This window comes from Staurois parvus, unplaced genomic scaffold, assembly GCF_062004578.1.
Source record: "Staurois parvus isolate SC_StPar_1 unplaced genomic scaffold, SC_StPar_1.0 ptg000068l, whole genome shotgun sequence".
NCBI lineage: Eukaryota > Metazoa > Chordata > Amphibia > Anura > Ranidae > Staurois > Staurois parvus.
The window spans coordinates 11,074,185-11,098,956 of record NW_028317864.1 but is presented as its reverse complement, the minus strand read 5'-3'; the positions used below and the strand labels follow the sequence as shown (position 1 = coordinate 11,098,956).

General features: G+C 39.6%; 1 protein-coding gene across 1 annotated transcript; it reads left to right on the top strand.

Moving 5' to 3' along the window:
• LOC149469565 (blue-sensitive opsin-like) lies at positions 1 to 24,635 on the top strand. Its single transcript, XM_089669162.1, has 5 exons — positions 1 to 651; positions 3,196 to 3,364; positions 15,836 to 16,001; positions 17,832 to 18,071; positions 22,142 to 24,635. The coding sequence occupies exons 1-5, from the start codon at positions 264 to 266 to the stop codon at positions 22,265 to 22,267; spliced, it is 1,089 nt and encodes a 362-aa protein (XP_089525288.1). The 5' UTR covers positions 1 to 263; the 3' UTR covers positions 22,268 to 24,635.
• The last annotated feature ends 137 nt before the right edge of the window (positions 24,636 to 24,772 follow it).

The window sequence follows — 24,772 nt, the reverse complement described above, 5'->3', positions numbered from 1 at the left end:
AGCAGTTGGATAAATTACTGAGCTCAGCTTTTTGCTGTCCAATAAGATTATGAGGGGGTTAAAAATTGGGGCCCATGCCAGACCTTTTCTTCTTTTCTGGAGTATAAAAGACACTTTTCTATGTCAGATGCATTGTACTATAGGGGAAAGGTCCTCTGTCTGCACCAGTGGACCATTGACGGTTGCAGCTCAGAGGGTTCCAGTTGCATGAGCTTGCAGTCACCTTTTCTACACCTCACTAGATCACACTCCTAATTTCCAAAATGAGCAAAGGTCGACCAGATACGAGGATGGAAATGCCAGATGAATTCTTCATCCCCATTCCTCTAGAAACCACTAACATTACTGCTCTTAGCCCATTCCTGGTACCCCAGTCACATCTGGGGACCCCAGGCATTTTTATGAGTATGTCGGCCTTCATGTTGTTCACTATAATTTTTGGCTTTCCCCTGAACGTTCTGACCGTCATCTGCACTGTCAAATACAAGAAACTGCGCTCCCACCTTAACTACATCCTGGTTAACTTGGCTGTTGCCAACCTTGTAGTAATCTGTTTTGGCTCCACCACTGCCTTCTACAGCTTCTCTCAAATGTATTTTGCACTGGGTACTTTGGCATGCAAGATAGAAGGTTTCACAGCCACCCTTGGAGGTATATTTTTTTTATCATTATCCACTTGCGTACATCTACTTGTGTACATTATTTGTTTGAGATTTACTGATTTATGTTAAAAATCAATTTGTCCTTAAGAAAGGAGCTCTTTGAAATGCAGCAGTACCCATGACATTATCTTGATTGTATTGTATTTAGAATAGTATAGTTTCTTTACTTTGATGTTCTTTGTATTTGTATTTTTTTCCTTTTTGTTTGTTTGATTGTTTTTGTATACTGTTGATTTCATTCTTGGTTTTTTTTTTTTTTTTTCAAACCTTGTTTTTTTCTGTGAAAAATGGTAATGATAGACTGTTTTTTGACACAAGAACAGGTCCAGCAGTTTCTGTAACCCTTAAGGATCTGCATATTTAAAATCGATTATGCCTGTTGAAAACCATCAAAACCTAACTTTAACTTTCCATACTGACTTGGAAACTGTAATACTGACTTGTAATACAAACTGTATTTCCCAGAAATGGAGACATTTTTAAAAATCTCCAAATTTTTGCTCTCTCTAGTTATTAATACTGCACAAACATAAAAAAGTATATGCATTCATTGTCTAATAGAATATTGTTTGTATTTACAATCTACACTAATTTTTATCATCCTTTTTTGTAAAATGCAAAAAAGACAATTGATTAAATAGGAAAGGTTTGTAATTATGCTTGTAGTATGAAAGATACTGAAAGAGACCAACAAACACACATGTAGTAAGTCAAAGAAACAGATGAAATACATTGAACGGACATGTTTTATCTGCCAAAATGGGCCACGCATGGATCAAAATTTGCCAGTTCAGCAGGAACTGGATGAACTTCGGTCCCTGTATGGGCAGATAGGTTGTACAGAAGTCAATCTATGGACTGACTTATATACAACCAGCCTGTTGAACTTTCTACATTCAATCAATGCTGTCGGCTATAGCCTCTCACTCTTAGAATACAGAGGCTCAGCTGGAAGGATTCCCCCATTCACACATTCATTGAATGGGGGAATCGAGTCCTTTTTTTTTTTTTTTCATTCAACCTGCTGGTTGAACAATAAAAATGAATTATCTATGGCCTGCTTTAAGCTGGCCACAGATTGAATGTTTTTGTTTTGCAGTCAGCTGATCAAAAAAAAAAAAACAGATTCCCTCATCCACTTAAGGGAGGTGGATGGAGGAATCCTCACCGCTGTTTTATTGTATTTTGACAGTGGGGATGCCTCTGCTGTCAGAATATACCAATCAGTGCTGCAGCATCTCCTCCCGTAAACACACTTCTTGTTCTGAAACAGCTTTGTGCTGCTTCTCCCTTCCCCAGTCTGAGCTCTGCTGTACAGGGACTGCTAGAGGCTAATGCCAAGTTAAATGAATTAACCACTTGCCATCCAGGACAATTTTAGTTAAAATCAGCATTTTTTGCTAGAAAATTACTTAGAACTCCCAAACGTTATATACTTTCTGAAAGTAGAGCCCCTGGAGAATTAAATGGTCTGAAAGTAGAGGCCCTAGAGAATGAAATGGTTGTTTTTTTATGTCCATGATGCTTGCCACAGAGGAGGGGGAAGGATGGATGTTTCTCCCCCTCTGCACACAGCTGACCTGACCTCTTACAGTGATCCCCGGCTTTCCTGTCCCACTGTGATGGAAGGGGGCCCCTTCTGAGCGCTGTAATAGTGATCCAGGCAGCTGTATAGTCACTTATTTTTTGTTTAAATTGGTCACCAGCTGAAATATTTAATACCAGGATCGTGGCTGCAGCTGCAGCCATGATCCAGGAATGATCACTTGATCCTGAGGCCTCATATATATGGCCTAGGGATGGCAAGTGGTAATGTACTTAAGCCCATTGATAGAAAAAATGGTAAGACTGTCCGATAGTCTGGAGTTACATTAAGGGCTCCTTTAGAGGGCTGTACAACTGAAATCAGCCACAGACATTAGCCTGCACAAATCAAGCCTGTCATTAATTGCTGCAAGCAATAGCCAGGTACAGAAATGCACTGCACTTTTTTTGGCCCTCTGTGCCGGTGTGAATGTGCCCTAAAATGCAGTAGTATAACATAGTTCATAGCTTTCAGCATCAGTTAAAAAGTGCACAGCACATCTAGTAAGTAGAATTTTTTTGTAGGGGGTGTTTCCCCTCAAACTTCTATTACTCAGAATTTTGCTTGCAACGTTCTCTGAAGCCATCTGATTACTCATGACTTGTCATATTTCTTTGGCTGAGAAGTAAACAAATAACTACTACCTCAAAAACTCATCAGAGAGTTTAAGTCCTCAACTTTCCTGTCTCTTCTACTTGAATGGGCCTGTCACTTCTTGCTGTATTTGAAAAGCCCTATAACATTTGTTGAGACTGCCAAAGAATTGATCAAACGTGTACTTTGCATTCCTGAATTATTGGCATTGGGCATACAACTGAAAATTAAAATTATGTTTTTGAATGTTTAATGTAAATCTTTTCTTAGAATAGTCATCTTATTATTTGTGTAGGCTGTTTGTGTGTGAACTTTAGGCTATCCTCTTTTCTCTGCATTTCCTTTCTCTTTTAGGAATGGTCAGCTTGTGGTGTCTGGCTGTTGTGGCTTTTGAAAGATTCCTGGTCATCTGTAAGCCCATGGGCAGCTTCACCTTCAGAGAAAGCCATGCCATCCTTGGTTGTATCTTCACTTGGATAATTGGGCTTGTGGCAGCTTCTCCTCCTCTGCTGGGATGGAGCAGGTCTGTTGCTTTACAATTGATTTGATTTATAGTTCTGATCCTTCAGGTTTTGAAAGAATAGATACTGCATAAGCAGATTTTCCAATATTCCAGTATTGTACAATTGTGATAAAATTCTAAGCAATTTTCTTCATCACCTAGAAATATGTGTAAATATTTATTTTCTTGAAGTAGAGATGTGCCACTTGATGAGAATGGAGGAAATGGTAGCTCAACACCATGAAAGGCATAATTTTTAAGACATTGACATGAAATTAATATGATAGTTTTACTACCTTTAGAGGTCTCAAACTGAGACTTGTAAGTAATTTGGGAACAAAACAAGGGCCAATTCTCTCTCCTGATGGGTGAGGGAGGGATGTTATTCAAAGTGAGGTTTGAGAATTTTGAAGCAATGTTACATTTTGACTTAATATTGTGTATAAAACTATACTGTATATTATTGGTGGAATTAGTTTCAGACATATACAGTGGAGAAAATAATTATTTGATCCCTTGCAGATTTTGTAAGTTTGCCCACTTACTAAGAAATTAAGGGTCTATAATTTTTATCATAGGTGTATTTTAAATGATAGAGGCAGAATATCAACCGAAAATCCAGATAAAAACGCGATACAAATGTTATAAATTGAGTTCTAGTTTAGTAAGTAAAATAAGTATTTGATCCCCAAGCAAAACATGACTTAGTACTTGGTGGAGAAACCCTTGTTGGTAAGCACAGATGTAAGAGGTTTCTTGTAGTTGGTTACCAGCTTTGCACACATCTCAGGAGGGATTTTGGTCCACTCTTTTTTACAGATCTTCTCTAAATCCTTAAAGTGTCTTGGCTGTCGCTTGGCAACTTGAAGTTTCAGCTCCCTGCTTAAATTTTCTATAGGATTCAGGTCTGGAGACTGGCTAGGCCACTCTATGACCTAATATGCTTCTTCTTGATCCACTCCTTTGTTGCCTTGGCAGTATGTTTTGGGTCATTGTCATGCTGGAAGACCCATCCACGACCCATCTTCAGTGTTCTGGCTGAGGGAAGAAGGTTCTCATCCAAGATTTTACAACACATGTCCCCGTCCATTGGCCCCTCAATGCGGCAAAGTCGGCCTGTACCTTTAACAGAGAAACAGCTAGAAAGCATAAAGTTTCCACCTCTGTGCTTGACTGTAGGGATGGTGTTCTTAGGGTCATAGTCAGTATTTTTCTTCCTCCAAACACGGCGAGTCAAGTTAATGCCAAAGAGCTCAATTTTGGCCTCATCTGACCACAGCACTTTCTCCTAATCCTTCTCTGAATTATTTAGGTGCCTTCTTGAGGAGGGAGACCTTGCGGGCGCTGCAAGATTTCAATCCATAGCAGTGTATTGTGTTATCAATGGTTTGTTTGGTGACTGTGGTCCCAAGTGCCTTGAGATCACTCACAAGCTCCTCCCTTGTAGTTCTGGGCTGATCCCTCACTTTTCTCATGATCATCCTTACCCCATAAGATGAAATCTTGCATGGAGCTCCAGACCAAGGTCGATTGAGGGTTATTTTGCATTTATTCCATTTGCGAATAATCACTCCAACAGTTGTCTCCTTCTCACTAAGCTTCTTGCTGATGGTCTTGTAGCCCATTCCAGCCTTGTGCAGGTCTACAGTCTTGTCCCTGATATGCTTTGACAGCTCTTTGGTCTTGCCCATGGTGGTACCCAAGAGATTCTGTGGACAGGTGTCTTTCATACACATAATGAGTTGTCATTAGGAGAACTTTCTTAAATTGACAGGACTAATTTGTGTATCGCATGAGCAGATTAGCCAGTCTGCGGGAGCCAGAATTCTTGTTGGTTGGTAGGGAATCAAATACTTATCTTACTCAGGCAGTACGGAGGCGGAGCCTGACTATGGTGGCGGCGGAGAGCTCGTGGTAGGAGCTCCCGCACGGGCCTCTTCCGACCGACCCCCCCTTGGACTCTAAAATTCCCCCCTAGCAGATGGAGCTCTAGAGGGTAGAGACCTACCTCGACCGGGCGGGTTCCTCTGGCTGAGCGGCTCCCCGGAGTTGAGAGCGGAGACCAGCGGAGTGTGGCAGGGACGCTGAGCCTGGACGCCGAGCCTGGTTGCCGGGTGACAGGGAGGCGCGGCCGGGACATGTGACCGGCCGCAGTGCACCTCTGGGAGGCAAGAAAGCTGGCCGCCCGGCCGGAGGCTGACAGGGAGCAGGAGAGATTCTGCTCTGCCGGATGACCTGCAATCCAGGGAGCCCTAACAGGCGGTCGATGGTGAGCCTCCCCAACAAAGACAAAGAAGAAGAGCATGGAGGAAAGTCCTGGAGGGTCCCCCAGAGAGGAAGAGAGCGGACCTGCTGAAAAGAATTGGAGGAAGGAGCCTGGAGCCGTCTCACGAGTTGGAGGGGTGAGTGAGTCTGGCGGTGGCCCCAAACACAAAAATTGTATAGAGTTGGAGGAAAGCAGGGAGAGAAAGAAAAGGGGGGGACCCCCAGAGAATAAGAATAAAAAATAAGGAGAAGAACGCAAGGTGCAGGCAAAGGCATACAGAAAGGTGGGAAGACAAAGCTGGGAATTCTATTTCTACACCTTATTAATTTCTTCGTTTTGCAAAGTATAAGTTTATAAGAGAAAATAAAGGTTACAGAAGAAATGAAAAATAAAAGTGCAAAGGGAACCGGGCCTAAAGGGACACAAACGGGGACAATTAAAAAGTACGCATCCCAGGGAAATGTGACCCCAGAAAGGCCCCAGAGCAGAGAAAATAAAGGAGAGTCTGATTTAAGTATGCAAAATAGTCCTAAACAGTCAATGGAATTGGATATCAGTAATCAACAAATATCAGAGACAGAAAAAGAACTACAAATCCCAAATAAAAGAGAGATGACAGAAATGTTCAAAGATCTGGAGAGAACAATAAAGCAAGAAATGGTAAAAATTCAGAATGATCTGGGGCAGTTGTTGTTAAGAGTGGAAGAAACGGAGCAGAAAGTTAAAAGCCAGACCCAGATTATTTCCGAATTAGAGAAGAAGATAATTAATATGGAAAAAGCTCAGGAAAAATTGCAGTACAAGGTGGAAATTCAAGAAAATAGAGAAAGAAGGAGAAATATAAGGATAAGAGGGGTACCGGAAAGTTTAAAAGGAGAAATACTAGAAGAGATGGTTTGCAAAATACTGAACTTTATAATGGGAAACTCTGAAATCGAAAGGACTAATATAGAAGGAATCTCTAGAAACTGGAAACTCCAGGGGAATCATGAGAAAGACAGGCCGAGAGACATACTTGTAAAATTTTATGAATTACAACAAAGGGAAAAAATCTGGAGGAACACTAAGGGAAAACCAGTAATAAAGTATGGAGAAATGGATATTCAAATATATGCGGACTTGTCATCAGAGACTCTCCGGAGGAGGAGAGCTCTGAGGCCTTTGCTGGAGCAGATGAAACAACAGAAGGTGCAATATAGATGGGGAGTTCCGGAGTGTTTAATAGGATGGAAAAATGGAATAACAGCCCATTTGAGGTTCCCAGAGGACTTGAGAAATTTTTGCAATAGACATGAAATGCAGAAAATTGAAATAAAGGGTTGGGAAGAAGAATCTGGGGAAGAAAGAGCAGAAAGAGGGGAGGGGTGGAGACGGATGAGGGAGAGGGGGAGGGGCGGGGAAGGAGAGTGAAGGGGAGAGAAGTGTGTGTTTTTTTTTTTTTTTGTTTTTGTTTTCTTTCTCTCTCCTTGCTCCCATTTCATCGCCTCCTTTTTTTTTTTTTTCCCCCCTTGTCCCTCCAGCTTGACTCCTTTTTCCTCCTATAGAAAGATGAGTAGAGAGGGGGTCAAGGGGGGGATCTGGATGGAGGGGAGGCTGTCCATGGGAAGAGTGAAGCCCTAAGGTTTAAGTCAAAGGTGGATGCTACTTCCACAAATGATGGTTAGGCAAAGTAAAGGCCTAAAAAGAGGGGGGAGGGAGGGGGGGAGAGGTGGTGTGGGAGGGGGAGGGGGGGGGGAGAGGAAAGGGAATGGGGGGAGTATTGGGAGAGGGGGGGAGGGAGAGGGAGAGAGAAAAGGGTAGAGGGATAAAAACGCTCTATAGCAATAAGAAAGAGGAAGGGAAGGAGGAAGAGGGAGACGGTAGGAAAAGAGTAAGATGGAAGAAATCCAATATATAACCTATAATGTAAAAGGGTTAAGCTGCCCAGGAAAGAGATTCAGGTTATTTAAAGAACTTCAACATAGAAAATCCTCAGTGGTATTCTTGCAGGAAACACATCTAGAGATAGAGTCAAAGGTTAGACTGAAGACTAGACATTTTCCAACATGGTTCTATGCGGATTCACCAACTAAAAGAGCAAAAGGAGTTGCTATAGGGTTCGCAAAGAATATAAGGTTCGAGGTGGAGGAGAGATTAACGGATCCGGAGGGGAGGTTTTTATTTTTGAGAGGTAAACTACAGGGAATTGAGTGTACAATAGCAAATATATACAGCCCAAATAAGAGACCAGAGAGGTTTATGAGAGAAGTGCTGAAGAGATTGATGGATTTTAAAAGTGGGTGTATGATAGTAGCGGGAGACTTTAACATCTGCATGGACCCACGGATAGATACCACTTCCTCTGTGAGGAGGGAGGAAAACAAATCCTTGAGAATGTTAAAGAAATTGATGCATGAGTGTCAGTTGGTGGACATCTGGAGAATTAGGAATATGAAGGAGAGAGATTATACTTTCTTTTCGCACGTTCATGAGACTTATTCTAGACTAGATTACATATTAGTAGAACATCGAGTGATAGAGTGGGTGGTAGAAGTGAAAATTGAAGGAAGCACCCTGTCGGATCATGCCCCAGTTGCTATGAAGTTAAGATGGGATAGAGAAGGGAGAGAAGGTTATGTATGGCGGTTGAATGAGGCACTTCTCATGGAGGAAGAGATTGGTCAAAGGATTGAGAGAGAAATTGAATTTTTTTTGATGAGAATGAAACAGAGGATGTGTCGGCTGCAACGGTGTGGGAAGCACATAAAGCTTACATCAGAGGCCTACTTATTGCAATGGGGGCAAAAAAGAAAAAAGAAAGGAGAGAAAAGATAAATAGATTATTAAATGAAATATATGATCTTGAACAGGTGCATAAAAGGGAAAAAACTAAGGAGATAATGCAGAGGTTAATAAAGAAGAAAGAAGAATTAGAGAATGTAATGGAGGAGGAAAAAAGAAGAGTCTTTAATAAAATAACAAGTGAAAGGTACAGATGGGGAGATAGGCCGGGAAAGTATTTAATGAGAACTTTAAGAAAGAAGAAAAATAGAAATTATATTGAGAAAATAAGAAACCCCAAGGGGGAATTTGTACACTCAACCAAGGATATTGCTAGAATATTTAAAGAGTATTACAATGAGTTGTATAATATCATACCTCAGGATACGTTTAGGAAAACGGAAACAGTAAATAGAGAGAAAAGAAAGATATACCTAGAGGAGGCAGGCCTACCGAAACTAAGCGAAACACAACTGGACTCTCTAGAGGCAGAAATAACCACAGAGGAAATAAAATCAGCATTAGAAAGCATGGCGGGAGGGAAAAGCCCAGGTCCGGATGGATATACGGCCAAACACTATAAAAAAGCTTTTAATTCCCAAAATGAAGATTTATATGAACGCCTTGGGGAACGGGATGAAGATAAGGGGAGAGTCTTTACAGGCGAATATAGTATTGATACAGAAAGAAGATAAAGATCCCTCACAGATCCCCTGCGAGTTATCGTCCCATAGCGCTGCTGAATGTAGACACTAAAATATATGCAAAGGTTCTGGCAAATAGACTGAAAGAGCTGATGCCGGAGTGGGTACATGGAGACCAGGTGGGGTTTGTCTCGGGAAGAGAGGGTAGAGATAATGCTCTGAGATCACTGTTGCTTATACAGGAGGGCAAAAAAGGGAAAACCCCAATGATACTGATGTCGATAGATGCTGAGAAGGCATTCGACAGAGTGAGTTGGGGTTTTATGATGGACACTCTGGAAGCGTTGGGAGTGGGAGATAGAATGAGAGGGTGGATTGGAGAGTTGTACAGAGGGCCTACCACTACCATAATGGTAAATGGAGGAAGATCAGAGTACTTTAAGATGTCAAATGGTACAAGACAGGGATGCCCATTGTCCCCACTGCTATACGTGTTATCACTGGAGCCTTTACTGTCCATGATTAGAAAGAACATAGACATAAAAGGAATAAGGATAGGTGATAGAGAACATAAGGTAGCGGCCTATGCGGACGACCTGATGTTTTATGTTGGAAACCCTAGAACATCACTTCCAAATTTAATGAAAGCATTGAGGGAGTACTCCTGTTGAACCTGACGAACCTGAAAATTAACCCAACAAAGACCGAAATCTTAAACATAAATCTCAAAAACAGTGAAAAAGAAAGACTACAAGTAGAATTCCTTTTCCTTTGGAGAGATAAAGAATTTAAATATCTAGGAATAAAACTATCAACCTCAAATTAAAACCTTTATAAAGCCAATTATATAATGTTATTAAATGAAATTAAGGAGGAATTGAGGAGAGTGGGAAATGGAAATCCATTGTGGATAGGTCGTATAAACTTGATAAAGATGGTAATTGTCCCCAAAGTATTATATAAATTTCAAATGATCCCAATCAAACTCCCAGAGGCATATTTTAAAGAACTGAGGAAAATGATAATAAAATGTATATGGAGGAATAAAAAGCCTAGAATAGGGTATGAAACGTTGACTAGAAGTAAAGAAAGAGGAGGACTGGGGGTACCAGATTTTAGGAGATATTACAAAGCGGGGATTATCGCAAGAATCTTCGACTGGATTCATAATCCGGAGAAAAGTTGGGTCAAAATTGAGAAAACACTGAGTGGAATAGGTTTGAGTAATAGTATCTGGGTGCCTGCACAATACAGAGAATTAGAGGAGAGCACAAGCACGTACACTTTTATTTTTTTAAAAGAATGGGATTTATTACATAGACAAAAGGGGTGGGTTTTTAATTCACAACTAATACCACTTAGGAACACAAAATATTTTATCCCGGGTAAAGATAGTATAGCAGGGAAATGGATTATAAAACAGGAGGCGCAATTGAGAGATATAATGGTAGGAGAGGAAATTGGATCATATAAGGATATGGAGGAAAGAAAGGGTGAAGTCTTTAATAAGATGGATAGATTAAGATATTACCAACTGAAGAACTTTTTTGAAAGCCTTCCAAAACCTATAAGAACTAGAAAAGACTGGAATCCATTTGAGAGAACTTTTGAGTCACGGGGAAATGGTAGACACGGAACGGCAAAAATACACAAGATATTAATGGAACTTGACACAGACACAGAATTAATGCACATAGATAAATGGGAAAGAGATATGGGAAGAAAAATAGAGGAGGAGGAGAAGAAGAAGATGTTCACATTAATTCACGAAAATATTAGTATGAGAGAAGTGGAAATAAATTATAAGTGTTTGAATAGATGGCACATTACCCCCTACCTGGAGCACAAGATGAATACGGAAATTTCCCAGATGTGTTGGAGAGATTGTGGAGAGGTGGGCACGTGGTATCATGTGGTGGGAGTGTCCAGAAATACAGGTGTTCTGGCGAAGGATAGTTTACTTGATAGGGAAGATTACTAAAATCAATATAGGATTAGACCCAGAATTATGCCTCCTCCATATCTCAGAACTCCCAGTAAAAGTATATAAGAGGTCAGGGATATGGTATTACTTAACCGCAGCAAAGAGCTTGATACCCAGGTACTGGAAGAAAAGAGAGGTGCCAACGGAGGAAGACTGGATGGGTAGAGTAAACCAGATTTCTGGGACAGAGAGATTGTATTATACGCACGAGGATAAGCTGGAGATGTACAATAAAAAATGGAAAGGATGGGGAGAATATAAAGAAATGGCGAAAAAGGTGAAGAGATAAGGTCCTGGGTAGTCGGTTCAGAATTGGATTTAGGAATAATAGAATTATATGGAGTAAATGAGAGAAGAGAGAATATAGAGCGTGGGAAGGTGAGGGAGGGAAGGGAGGGGACGGGGAGAAGGAGGGGGGGGTGTTTGGGAGGGGGGGATGGTATGAAAAGAAAGTCATATATAGGAATAAATTTTATAAGGAGAAAATATGTTTTTGATAAATATTTTAAGAGATATGTTGAAATGACTTGTATGTGGATTGAAAACTAATAAATATTTATAAAAAAAAATAAAAAATACTTATCTTTCTCACTGAATTGCTACTAAACTTATGCCATTTAAATTATGTGTTTTTTCTGGATTTTTGGTTGATATTCTGTCTCTGTCACTTAAAATACACCTATGAAAAAAATTATAGACCCTTCATTTCTTTGTAAGTGGGCAAACTTACAAAATCTGCAGGGGATCAAAAATTATTTTCCCCACTGTATAGACACCAAATACTTTAACCCCTATATAAATATTCAAGGACTATGTAGTTGAATTTTGAATAGTTCAATTTATGTGTTTGCCCTTTTTACTTTCCGTTTTTCTTGTTTGTATCCTGTTGTGTTGAAAAATGTAATAAAGGCGAAAATAGATTTAGAAAAAAGAAATATGTAATATCTGACCTTAGTCTCCACTCCTATTATTCATTTTAGATAATAAAAATAAAAAAACTGATGATGGCTATAACTGGAATAATGTGGTCACTAATGTGACTAACCAGTGTTATAATTTTGATCATTGGGCCATTTAGGGCATTCTTGAAGGATGAACAACAAGAAACTCTATACAGAGGAAAATCAGCGCAAAGAGCAAGCACCCAGCTTCTATATGTAAGGAGCACTATTAAAACATATAATATAATGACATAAAAGTCCATAGAGCACTAGGGCCAGCTACATATAGTAGTAGCAAACTCTGTATGGAAGTAAGATATCTGGAACGCCACCTTTAGAAGACTACACATGCCGGCCGGCAACCCTTACACATCCACGGTTTTCTTAGTGCGGACGCGGCAAGGACACAGCCATCCACCTACCTAGTTGAGCTTACTTTGATTTTACACAATGTGAGTGGTTCTACATTGTTTGCCAATAAATATCGTCTTATACTGCACCTAGAGGCGCTTCTTTCTTCTTACATCTTGAAGGATGACAATGAGCAGTGCAGGCAACATTGGCTTAGCCACAATATTCTGTACAATATTCCTGTATATATGATTAACAATATAATTCTGTGATGCATAAACAATATATCAAGGGTAAAGCAGTTTTTGCCATATAATGTCAGATCATCTTTATTCTGATTATATTGATCTTGAGCTAGAGATCTGTGCACATACAGTTAGGTCCATATATATTTGGACACAGGCACAATTTTAGATTTTCTCAGGTATTTACCACAACATATTCAAGCTATAGTTATATAATGGATATGGGATGAAAGCGCACACTCTCAGGTTTAATATGAGGGTATTTACATCCAAATTGGAGGAAGGGTTTAGGAATTACAGCTCTTAAGATTAGCCACCCCCCTTTTTCAAGGGACCAAAAGTAATTGGACAAACTAAAATATAATCATAAATAAAATGTTCATTTTTAATATTTTGTTGAGAATCCTTTACTGGCAATGACTGCCTGAGGTTTGAAACCGATGGACATTACCAAAGACTGGGGTTCCTCATTTCTGATGCTTTGCCAGGCTCTAACTGCAGCTGTCTTCAGTTGTTCTTTGTTTGTGGCTCTTTCTGCCTTTAGTTTTGCCTTCAGCAAGTGAAGTGCATGCTCAATTGAGTTGAGATTGGGTGATTGACTCGGCCATTGCAGAATATTCTACTTGTTTTCCTTCAAAAGCTCCTGGGTTGCTTTTGCCGTGTGTTATGGATCATTGTCCATCTGTACTGTGAAGTGCCATCCAATCAACTTTGCTGAATTTTGCTGAATCTGGGCTAAACACTGCAGAATTAATCCGGCTGCTTCTGTCTTTTGTCACATCATCAATAACCACCAATGACCCAGTGCCATGGGAAGCCATGCATGTCCATGCCATCACACCGCCTCCACCATGTTTTCAGATGACATTGTGTGCTTTGGATCATGAGCTGTTCCAAGTCTTCTCCACACTTTTTTCTTCCCGTCATTCTGGTACAGATTAATCTTAGTTTCATCCATCCAAAGAACTGGTCTGACTTTTTTAGATTTTTTTTGGCAAAGTCTAATCTGGCTTTTCTATTCTTCAGGCTTATGAATGGTTTGCACCTTGTGGTGACCCCTCTGTTTGCTCTCCAGAAGTCTTCTCTTGATTGTAGACTTTGACAATGATACTCTTAAAAGCTGTAATTCCTAAACCCTTCCTCCAATTTGGATGTAACAGTTGTGCTCAAACGTTTACATACCCTGTCAGAAATTGTGAAATTTTGTCATTGATATTGAAAATATGACTGATCATGCCAAAAAATGCTCTTTTATTGAAGGATGATGATCATAGGAAGCCATTTCTTATCAAATAGTTGTTTGGCTCCTTTTTAAATCATAATGATAACAGAAATCACCCAAATGGCCATGATCAAAAGTTTACATACCCTGGAATGTTTGGCCTTGGAACAGACACACAAGGTGACACACACGGGTTAAAATGCCAATTCAAGCTCTTACGTGAAAGCACTGACTAGGCTAGATACTGAGCCTTCAAAACAACCACACTGTCTTTTTCCAGAGCAGCCTGTATTTCTTTTGAGGTTGCCTGTGGGTTTTTCTATGAATCCCGGACAATTATTCTGTCAGTTATGGCTGCAATCTTTCTTGGTTTACCTGACCTTGGCTTGGTATCAAGAGATCCCCAAACTTTCCACTTCTTAATAGGTGATTTAACAGTACTGATTGACATATTCAAGGCTTTGGACATCTTTTTATGTCCTTTTCCATCTTTACAAAGTTCCATTATCTTGTTACGCAGGACTTTTGACAGTTTTTTTCTGATCCCCATGGCTCAGTATCTAGCCTAGTCGGTGCTTCCACGTAAGAGCTAACAAACTCACTGACTAGTTATACACTGACACTAATTGCAATTTAAAAAGCCACAGATGTGAGACATTAACCTCGAATTGGCATTTTATCCCATGTGTGTCACCTTGTGTGTCTGTACCAAGGCCAAACATTCCAGGGTATGTAAACTTTTGATCCAGGCCATTTTGGTGATTTCTGTTATCATTATGCTTTAAAAAGGAGCCAAACAACTATTTGATAAGAAATGGTTTCCTATGATCATCATCCTTTAATAAAAGAGCATTTTTTTTGGCATGATCAGTCATATATCAGTCAATGCCAAAAAATTCACATTTTCTGCCAGGGTATGTAAACTTTTGAGCACAACTGTACATACCCTCAAATTAAACCTGATAGTGTGCACTTTCAGCCCATATCCATTATATAACTATAGCTTGCATATGTTTTGGTAAATACCTGAAAATAATTAAAATTGTGCCTGTGCCTAAATATATATGGACCTACAGTAACTGTATATCACTAACTGTCACTGTCAATTTGTGTAGAAAGCCTCTTCATTTTCTATCTCCTCCCATGAAATAATTAAGCACTTATTAGATCCTAAACAAAGCAAAATTGTTTCCAGGGTGCAGATTTAATTGCTTTTACTAGCGTGTGTACATATGCACAATATTTTTGGGCTCCAAGATAGTGAGAGCCCATCATTATCCAGTGGAATTCATACTATGTTTATTAAATGTGGGAACCCAAAACAGATTTCTGAGACTCTTTGTGCTTCTGACCTGCAGATTTTGCTCCCCTGCTTTTAGAAGGTAATACTGGAATTATGACATGCTGTCAGCTCGGCTGTTAACACATCATTTTTTTTAACTTTTATAAATATATTCATTTTATTCTTTCCTTTGGAGTCACCTGGGATAAACTATGCCCAAACTGTTTTCCTACTTAATTCTGCCTAAGGCAACACAAGTGCTGCAATGCACATACAGGTCCCCTGTGTTGTCTGCAAATAATATGTTAGTCACTATGTTATGGTAGTGTAACTTTATCTACATGTCCCTGTGTTGCTGCTTGGATTCGTTGGCTTAGATGCACTTAGGGCCATGACTTCTCTGAAGAGATGACCCATGCCCATCCTAACACTAAACCCCAATTTCTGTCTTGCAAGGGTTTAATGCCAGAGCCTCAACTACCACTTGGTGTGCCAAGGGCTGAGTGTCAGAAAAGGGGCTTAAAGTCCGCTATATAATCTATGCCTAGCATGTAATGCCTGTAAGTACCTATGTTGAAGACCAAACATAGGTACTTGCAAGCATTACATGGCCTATATTTAGCACTGTCAAAAACATCTAGTCTCTACAGATAATTCTTAGGCATAAAGACAAACCTACTTATATTTTCCCATCTTTCATATGAGTAGATAGGAATTAGCTGTCAATCATCTTACTACAGACCCTGATTTTCTCCCTCCCACATTTGTTCCTCTCCTTCTTTTTGTGCTCTTTGCAGATACATCCCAGAAGGTCTTCAGTGTTCCTGTGGACCAGACTGGTACACTGTAAATAACAAGTGGAACAATGAATCCTACGTAATTTTCATCTTCTGCTTCTGCTTTGGGTTTCCTCTGGCTGTCATTATGTTTTCCTACGGGAGATTGCTCCTTACGCTGCATGCTGTAAGTGGTACATAAAAACATCAATAGTAAAAAAAAAATGATAGCAAACTTATTTAACGTGAGTCAGAGTTTCTTTATCATGGAAGTTGCCCATTACTGCACTTAAAGCTCCAAATTGGACCCTCCAACTGTTCTATTCAGTACACTTCCAGTTTTAAAACATACACACCAGTTGTCAGAGAAGGTCCAAGCTGTAACTGGCATTACCATTTGCACCCTACGCAGAATTGACCTGGCTTTCAAAATGAGAGCGAAGCCCAGCAGATGATATAGTGAGAGCAGTTTTGGGTCTGTAAACTGTGTAAGTTTGACAGCCGGGTCATGCCTTGTGTATCAGGAACATTAACAGCATCTCTGGTATGAAGGAAGGTTGCAAAAGTTTATTATTTTCTAGAAAATAAAATGTATTCCCATCTAACCAACTCTAAATAGTTGTTAATAACTTGTTCCTCTTGAAAATGTTTTCTTCTTTTTTTTCTGTTTCCATTTTTTCACCATTCAGATGTAAACTCTCCATTTTCTTAACTTTTGTGTATTTGATTTTTCCATCACATTGAAAAACAAAAACCCAATCAAAGATAATATTTCATGCTTTGTACCAAAAAACATTTTAGCACCCTTGTAAAAAGACACATTTAGGTATGCTCTTAGGTTGATGACAGGAGGAAGGGGTGTTGTGTTGGGCAAGGTGTACATTACCTTTTCTTAGCATTTCTATGTCACCCACTCACTGGTTGATTCACCAAAACAGTATATGTAAAATCCATGTCATTGAATGAATCAGAAATGACAGCTCTTAGCAGCAACCAGCCGTGCCAGCTGGCAGTGTTCAGATTTTTCCCATGGTAATGTAGGGTTGTAAAAACTTGGCAGGAAGAGATTCAACTCTCCACCAAGAGCTGCAAAACATCTTTGTTGGAGTGAAATTGACACAAACTTTTGGTTTATAAACATGTTTTATTCAAGTATGTACTCTTAACTCAAAAAAAGTACCTTCTTCTGCTCTCAGCCTCCTCCAAATCTCTAAACTCTTTTTTTTGCTGCTCTGATTCTATTTTCTGATAGAGGGTAACTATGTTTGTTCAACCTTTGTCATGTTGTATATAGGAACGTAGCCGCCCTCTCTTGCTTTCTCCCGAGATAGACTAGGGACTATAGGATTTGAAAGTGGGCATAGAGCAGTACACATGACTGTGACTAACAGGCACTGCTCATTCCAAACAAATGGAAGAATGTGAAAAAAGGAGAGGTTTGGCAACTCACAGAGGATGTTGCAAAGGGGCAGAAAAACACCATAAGAAACAATCTAATGAAAAATATATTACAGGGCCATTAAGACAGTAATAAACTGGCAAAAAAAAGAAAATCCCCTGCAATGTCATAATGTGCTTGTATGCATCGCATACACGTACCTTAGAACGATGCCCTCCAGCTGCGCGGTGATGTCATCGGCTGCAGGGGCAATGAATATCTCCTAAATGGTGCATGTTTAGGAGATATTCCTTGTACTTACAAGTAAGCTATCATTTAGTGTCACTTTAATCTGTCAGTTTAAAAAAAATCCATGCAAAAAGTCAGAGCATGTTGAACAGATTGTCTAGCATAGTGGTTCTCAACCTTAGTGAGACCAGGGCTTGGTAAATGTGACATAGGCAATAAACCACAGCTCAGCAGTGGAAAACTGTGTCCTGGCACCAGGCCATGGCCCAGTGGTTGAGAATGACTGATCAGATTAGCACCTAAACTTAGATGTGATATGGGAAAAGTATTAAATGTTGCATTTCGGAATATTTTCAATTTACCACTAGTATTTGATTTTTTTTTTAATAGGTTGCAAAGCAACAGGAACAGTCCGCCACCACTCAGAAAGCTGAGCGGGAGGTAACCAGGATGGTGATTGTGATGGTCCTTGGATTCTTGGTGTGCTGGCTTCCTTACGCTTCTTTTGCTTTATGGGCAGTAACTCACCGTGGTGAAACATTTGACTTGCGTATGGCTTCCATTCCATCTGTATTTTCAAAAGCTTCCACTGTATACAACCCATTTATCTATATTTTCATGAACAGGCAGGTGAGTTTTCCTGACATTAATTCTCTTTGTTTACCTTTAATTTTTATACAATGTATTGTTTTTTTATTACTGGAAACAGGGTAGCAATAGCTTGCATGCAGACGATGAGGGCTCTTTCACACCAGCTTGCTTTAGCAATGGTGGTGCCATTTACTTTGAATGGCAACTAGATGCACCTTCAGAACTCACCTATTAAAAATCGAGGTGTGTTGTGGTAAAAAGAACATTAGCTGGGGAGATTACCTCTGCATTGTGGTCCATTCAAAATGAATGGGTTGTAGTAAAACAGCATGCCACAAGGCATGGTAAAGGTTGTTGTCACAACATACGATGGTGTGAACAGGCTCCAAGGACTATAGCATTACAGTTTTTGTCTTTCAGTGTTCCTTTCTCTCTTTGAAAGTCTTCTAGTTAGAACTAACCTAACTGGAATCAACAGATTGTAACAGCAGAACTGTAGACCCATTGCTGTTGCCATAATGGGCAACACATTCCTGTTTGCCTTCCTCCAGCACTGACAGATCAGAGCTATTCCTCGCTGTCCCTCTGTACACCATCAAGGCCATCTTTTCCAGGTCTCCTTCCTGGTTCCCGTCACTCTTCAGCCTTTGAATAGAAAATTATTGTCCTAGTGCCAGACTCCGTTCTGGCATCTTACAGATGCCTGGATTGGGCCAGAAATGTAAACTGCACTACACATAGTTACATAGTTAGTCTGGCTGAAAAAAAGATAGAAGTCCATCCAGTTAAACCATTAAAAAAAAAAAAGTTATAATCCTATACACACAGTTGATCAAGAGGAAGGCAAAAAAAAAAACCCCAGCAAAGCATGATCCAATTTGCTCCTGCAGGGGAAAAAATTCCTTCATGATCCCCCAAGGGGAAATCGGATATTCCCTGGATCAACTGTACCTATAAATGTTAGTATCCAGTTATATTCTGTGTATCCAAGAAAGAATCCAGGACTTTTTTAAAGCAATCCACTGAGCTAGCCAGAACCAACTCTTGAGGGAGTCTACTCCACATGTTCACAGCTCTTACTGTGAAGAAACCTTTCCGTGTTTGGAGATTAAATCTCTTTTCCTATAGACGTAAAGAGTGCCTCCTTGTCCTCTGTGATGACCTCAGGGTGAATAACTCTACACCGAGTTCACTATATTATTATTATTATACAGGATCTATATAGCGCCGACAGTTTGCTCAGCGCTTTGCATTATGGAGGGAGACAGTACAGTAACAATACAGTTCAATACAAGAGGGATTAGAGGGCCCTGCTCCTTGGAGTTTACAATCTAGGATGGAGGGGAAAGTGGTACAAGAGGTAATTAGCTGTGGGGGATGGAGTGCTAGGAGGAGTAGGGAATTCCGGTATTACCTGGGTTCGGGGTAGGCTTCCCTGAAGAGATGGGTTTTCAGAGTGCACCTAAAAGTGAGCAGAGTAGGCGATAGCCTGATAGCTTGGGGTAGGAAGTTCCAGAGGATGGGTGAAGCCCTTGAGAAATCCTGGAGACGAGCATGGGAGGAGGAGACAAGGGAACTAGAGAGTAGGAGGTCTTGCGAGAAGCGAAGAGTACGGTTTGCGAAGAGTACGGTTTGGGAGACAAGGTTGGTGATGTAATTAGGGGCAGTGTTATGAACGTCTTTATACGTCAGTGTTAGTGTTTTGAATTTTATCCATTGGGCAATTGGAAGCCAGTGGAGGGATTGGCAGACAGGGGTGGCAGATACAGAGCGGTTAGTTAGGTGAATAAGTCTGGCAGCAGCATTCATGATGGACTGGAGTGGGGATAGCCTGCGATGAGGTAGGCCAGTGAGGAGGGAGTTACAGTAGTCGAGGCGTGATATAATAAGGGAGTGAATGAGTTGCTTAGTGGTTTCCGAGGTTAGGAACGGACTATATGATCATATCCCCACTTTAATCTCCTCTTCAAAACATGCACCGTAGGAACTGTACATGTAAAAAACTGGAAGTAAAAAGGGGAAAGGGTTTTTTTCAGCTGAAGACATACAAAAAGCCTATTCTTCTAAAATAGAAATCCATCTCCTAGCAATTTTTTAACTAAAGTTCTCATTTTACTAAACTTATACAACAGTCAATAAAGGTAATCTTTATTGCAATACTGTAAATATTAAGGCTGTTAGGCTGACCCTTTGACTTTAATACAATCTGCGGCACTCATCTGGATCAAACTTGTAGAGTAGAGTGGAAAATCAGAGTAAAATATTCCTGACTTGTTCCAGATTATAAAGTATTGAAGCCATAGGGTTTGAATTACATTCCAGACAACTGGCATTTTTTAGGAGAGGCCAACAATCACACGCTTTATCAGTACAGATTTTCTTTAAAGTGGTTGTAAACCCCCACATATACCCAGTGAAGTGACTGTCCTCAGGTGATACAAAAATCATTCTACATACGTTTTACCAGTTTATCTACAGCCATCTGTTCCCTACATCCATTCAAAGTACTGAATTTATCTCAGCACTGAAAAGCAGGGGACAAGGAGCTGAAGGAGCAGAGCTCTGAGAGTTGATTTGAGGGAAAGGACACACCCCCACTTCACACAGGAAAAGAGCTAAGGCTGTCAATCACAGGCTCTGTCACCATTTTTCTCTTGGTGTCAGGAAAACTCATCAGAAGTGACTCATACTGATAGCAGAGGAACAAGGCAGTGGCCAGAAATGATACTTAGGGCTCTGGATTGAGACAAGTACAAACTATAGAGGGATATAGTTTGTTCATATTTCATGTCAGGTTTACAACCACTTTAATGCAAACCTTGCGCTATGAGCTAATTTTCTTTGACACCCCTTTTATACTGCAGGTAGCAGCACCATGCTCCTTCTAACCAGATCCCAGGGAATGCAGGGTAGCTCAAACATCATGAGATGATGCTTGGGCACAGTGCAGAAGCATATTCTCGGGAGACTTAAGCTACTTTCTTTGAGATCTAGCAGGAAGGAGCATGACAAAAACCATGCCTAGATGCTGCAGGTAGAAGTTGGGGGAAAAGTGAGTATATTATAACTTTTTTTCCGTAAAGTTTTCCTTTTTTTGCCATGTTTTGGAAATGGAAAGGGTGAAAAGTAAATAAGAACAACATACATTTTTAGTACAAGGCCCGCTTTAAGCAGAGAAGCTAGTCACATGCCCTGATATGTAAGTGACCACTAAAGGAAATATTTATAAATCATCAGTGTATGAAATAGGATAATTAAAATGTGGAGCAGCCAGCAAAGTGGAACATGAAAGTTTCTGAAAATTACTGAAAATTAAACATTTCTGTAACCACTTAATGTATTTTTACCAAAATGCCCAACATTCTACTTACAAGCTATTTTTAGATAATGATCTGATAATAATCCAATAATGAATTTAGCAGATAAACTCAGCTGATGGTCTGTTAGGGGAAAAAAGACAACTGGTCAGGTTGAATTTTGTTGTGCCAATATATTTTTTTACCACAACAAGGCCTAAGGGTCATTTGGACAGTTAGGTGCAGATTTATGTGTAATAGTTGCAAATTGCATGGATGAAGGTATTCTTCAATAAGGAAGAATGCACTTTGACTCAACACAACCCGCTAACTGGTTGAAGAAATAACAGTCTAGCTGTAACAGTGTGCAGAACTTCAGCAGCTACAACATTACATCTGTTTATGGGAACACTGTGGCTTAGCATATGTCATGTACAGTATATCTTTCATGTGTCTATAATTTTTAATACAGATGGTTCCAAACTTGTAAAAGCATTATGCATTTATATGTTCTTATTTTAGAACTTGGACCTGAGCATGTGTTTCCAAATCTGCATTGACAATGCTAGGCTTGTTATGCATTTTTCAAAAACTATTTCACCACAGTACACACTTCCACTGACTGGGATTCTACTGTGGTGAAATAGTTTTTGAAAAATGCATAACAAGCCTAGCATTTAAAATGCTGTAGTAAATGGACAATAATAAGAATGAACAAATGTAATTTTTTTGTATCTCTGGCTTTATATACTGTATATTGATGTGAAAGCGGGTAAATGTTTGTAGCACTTTTCATAATGCTCTCTTCCTCAGTTCCGATCCTGCATGATGAAGATGATCTTCTGTGGAAAGAATCCACTTGGTGATGATGAGGACACCTCTGCCTCTGGATCTACTCAGGTGTCCTCTGTGTCCAGCAGCCAGGTGGCACCTGCATAATGCCAGACACATGCAGCTTCTGTTCTGCCACGTTTATTGCCACGACTTTGTGCCCTCAAATGCTTCCAGGTGACATCGCTATCCTCCACGAACCCACACTCAGTTACTCCATAAACTTAAAAAAAATTAAAGTTTCTCAACTCAGCCATGTAGCAATTAACCGTTCAGGAAACGTTCCCTAATCTTTCCTTTCGTAAACCTAAAACATGGGACCAAAGCTTCTGAGTATGTGGTCAAAAGCCATGTGAGGGTATAAAATGACACAGAGGCATGAAGTATAAGTTAGACATCATTCCAATTTCTGAAGCATACAATGCTGTTCCAAAATTCATGTCCCTCCCTATGAGATGAAGCGGTCACATTGGCATTCCATTGGTTTGTAGCTTTTATCTGTAACACAATGTGAGGTCTTTGAACTAAAGATAAAAATAGTTTCTGAGGACTGATTTCAGCAAGGGAAGTGGTTTCATAAATATATGTAGGTGGTATTATAATTTTTTTTAGCATGGTATTTTTTTTTTTAATTCATGCCTCCCTGTCTTGTATTGGTTACATTGTAGTGAAATCTGGTCAATTTGTTACCATCAACTGAAGCCCCCAGATGTATTTACATAGGCAAGGAAATTTTACAAAGATAAGGTGCTCCATAAAACTATAGTAGATGGCTAGATGAAAAAAAGAAGAATGTTTTTTTTTTTTTTTCTACCCCATATTTTGGCATTTGGACAGACATGGTCCATGTCTGTGGAGTCACCATCACACCCACCGTGTTATAGTTAATCAAGTTTAGCGGACATTCCATGTTTACCAGCATCTCCATGAGTACATACTATATACACTATGAAAAATAATATAGCCAACAAGGTAGTGTGATTAAAAAAAACACAGACAAATGCTCTGTGCGGTTGGATTTGGGATATAATGCATTTTTATATATACATGATTGATAAAATAGTATATATAAGTGAAAAATCAGTATCTGTGAAGGCTAAGCTGAATTTAGTGTTTCAGCATCTACAGAGGGATGATGATGTGAGTAATGGATTTGTTTTCCTAAAGATAATGTTTTTTATATACTGATATATTAGTTTGTACTTTCATAAAGACAAAATAGAAAATCCAATCAAAAGGGGCAAGTGATATGCAGCAGGGATCTGACATTGAATATCATGAGTTTGTAAAGGACAGTCAGGCGTTTCTTGAATGAAGAACGTGAACTAAAGTGCCCTGGACCCACCAGAATAGTTTCTGATTAGTTAAGGTCTGAGGAACAGAAACCTCATCACTGGACTTTTCTCTCACTGGATATTTTTGTTTTCGTTTCATTTCTTTATTAAAGGCGGATAACCTATTTTAGCCATTGTTTTTGGGCCATAGTATATATCTATCATCACTGTACATGGAAATTATATTTCACCCTTATATCAGCAAAGTATAGTAGCTGATACAGTTGGTCCTACATGTTCTTTTCTATGATGCAAAGTGAAACTTGATGTAAACATGTATTGTCTGCTAGCAATATAAACTATGGCTAATGTTGGACGGCAATCTTTGTGAAATAGGAGAGCTGAACCTTATGGAGATATGTTATAAAGTGTTGGGTAGTTTGCAGTCCTAGAGGCTGCTCATCAGCAACCGTGGGGTCCTACTGGATTCTCGGGAATATTTAATAAAGTTTTGAAAGGATGGGAATGTCACACCAGCTTGCATAGTCCTTTGAAAGATTTTATTTTGCAAAAGCCTGTTGCAGAACAATAAAATAAAATCTTTCAAAGAATTATGCAAGCAGCTCCAGGTGCATGAATCACCAAATCTCCCATTCAAAACTTTAATGCTGGATGGTAGACCCCTTAAGTTAGCACTACAAAGCTGTACAGATCACTTTCCACCAGAGTATTGCTTTTCCAAGAACACCAACGTCAATTCCAGGTTAGGTTTCACTGATTCACTCACACTTTCTGAAACAATGAAGAGAAAAAGCCCAACATATGCTGCATCCCAGGAAAGACATTCTTTTTTTTATGGTGGAATAGAAATGATAATGGACACACCTATATCTTCAACAACTCAGGATATTTTGATGGCATATATGTCACTTCTAGATTTCTCATTTATTTATTTTTTTGTGGGGGCAATTGTAATGATATACCATGGATGAGCTTTTACCCCACCATGCTCATAAACCCTTCTCTTTCTGTAATGCTGGAACTGTTCTGTGTGACCTCAAAAGGAAAATACCATGTTCAAAACTGTAAATAAACTTCCTCAGGGCTTCCAAGCTTACATCTCTAATTCTTTTTCTGTAGGATTTAGTTTAGTGATTAAAAATTGTAATTTCATTAAATAAACTTATCAGATGCATCTGTCATGCTAGCTGTCTGCTGTCTCAGTTTCTTCCATTTTTGCTAATCTCATCTGTTTTTTTTAAAGTTTATATAGTACCTACACATTTGTGCTGCATATGAGTCACATTAGCTTCTATCCTTGAATAAACTCGCAATAGGC

What these genes read in the sequence shown, in the direction of transcription:
- LOC149469565 (XM_089669162.1), top strand. Translation starts at nt 264, where the DNA reads ATGAGCAAAGGTCGACCAGATACGAGGATGGAAATGCCAGATGAATTC. An exon ending in CCTCTGCTGGGATGGAGCAG is followed by an intron (nt 3,365 to 15,835) that starts GTCTGTTGCTTT and finishes TGCTCTTTGCAG; the next exon opens with ATACATCCCAGAAGGTCTTC. An exon ending in ATATTTTCATGAACAGGCAG is followed by an intron (nt 18,072 to 22,141) that starts GTGAGTTTTCCT and finishes TCTCTTCCTCAG; the next exon opens with TTCCGATCCTGCATGATGAA.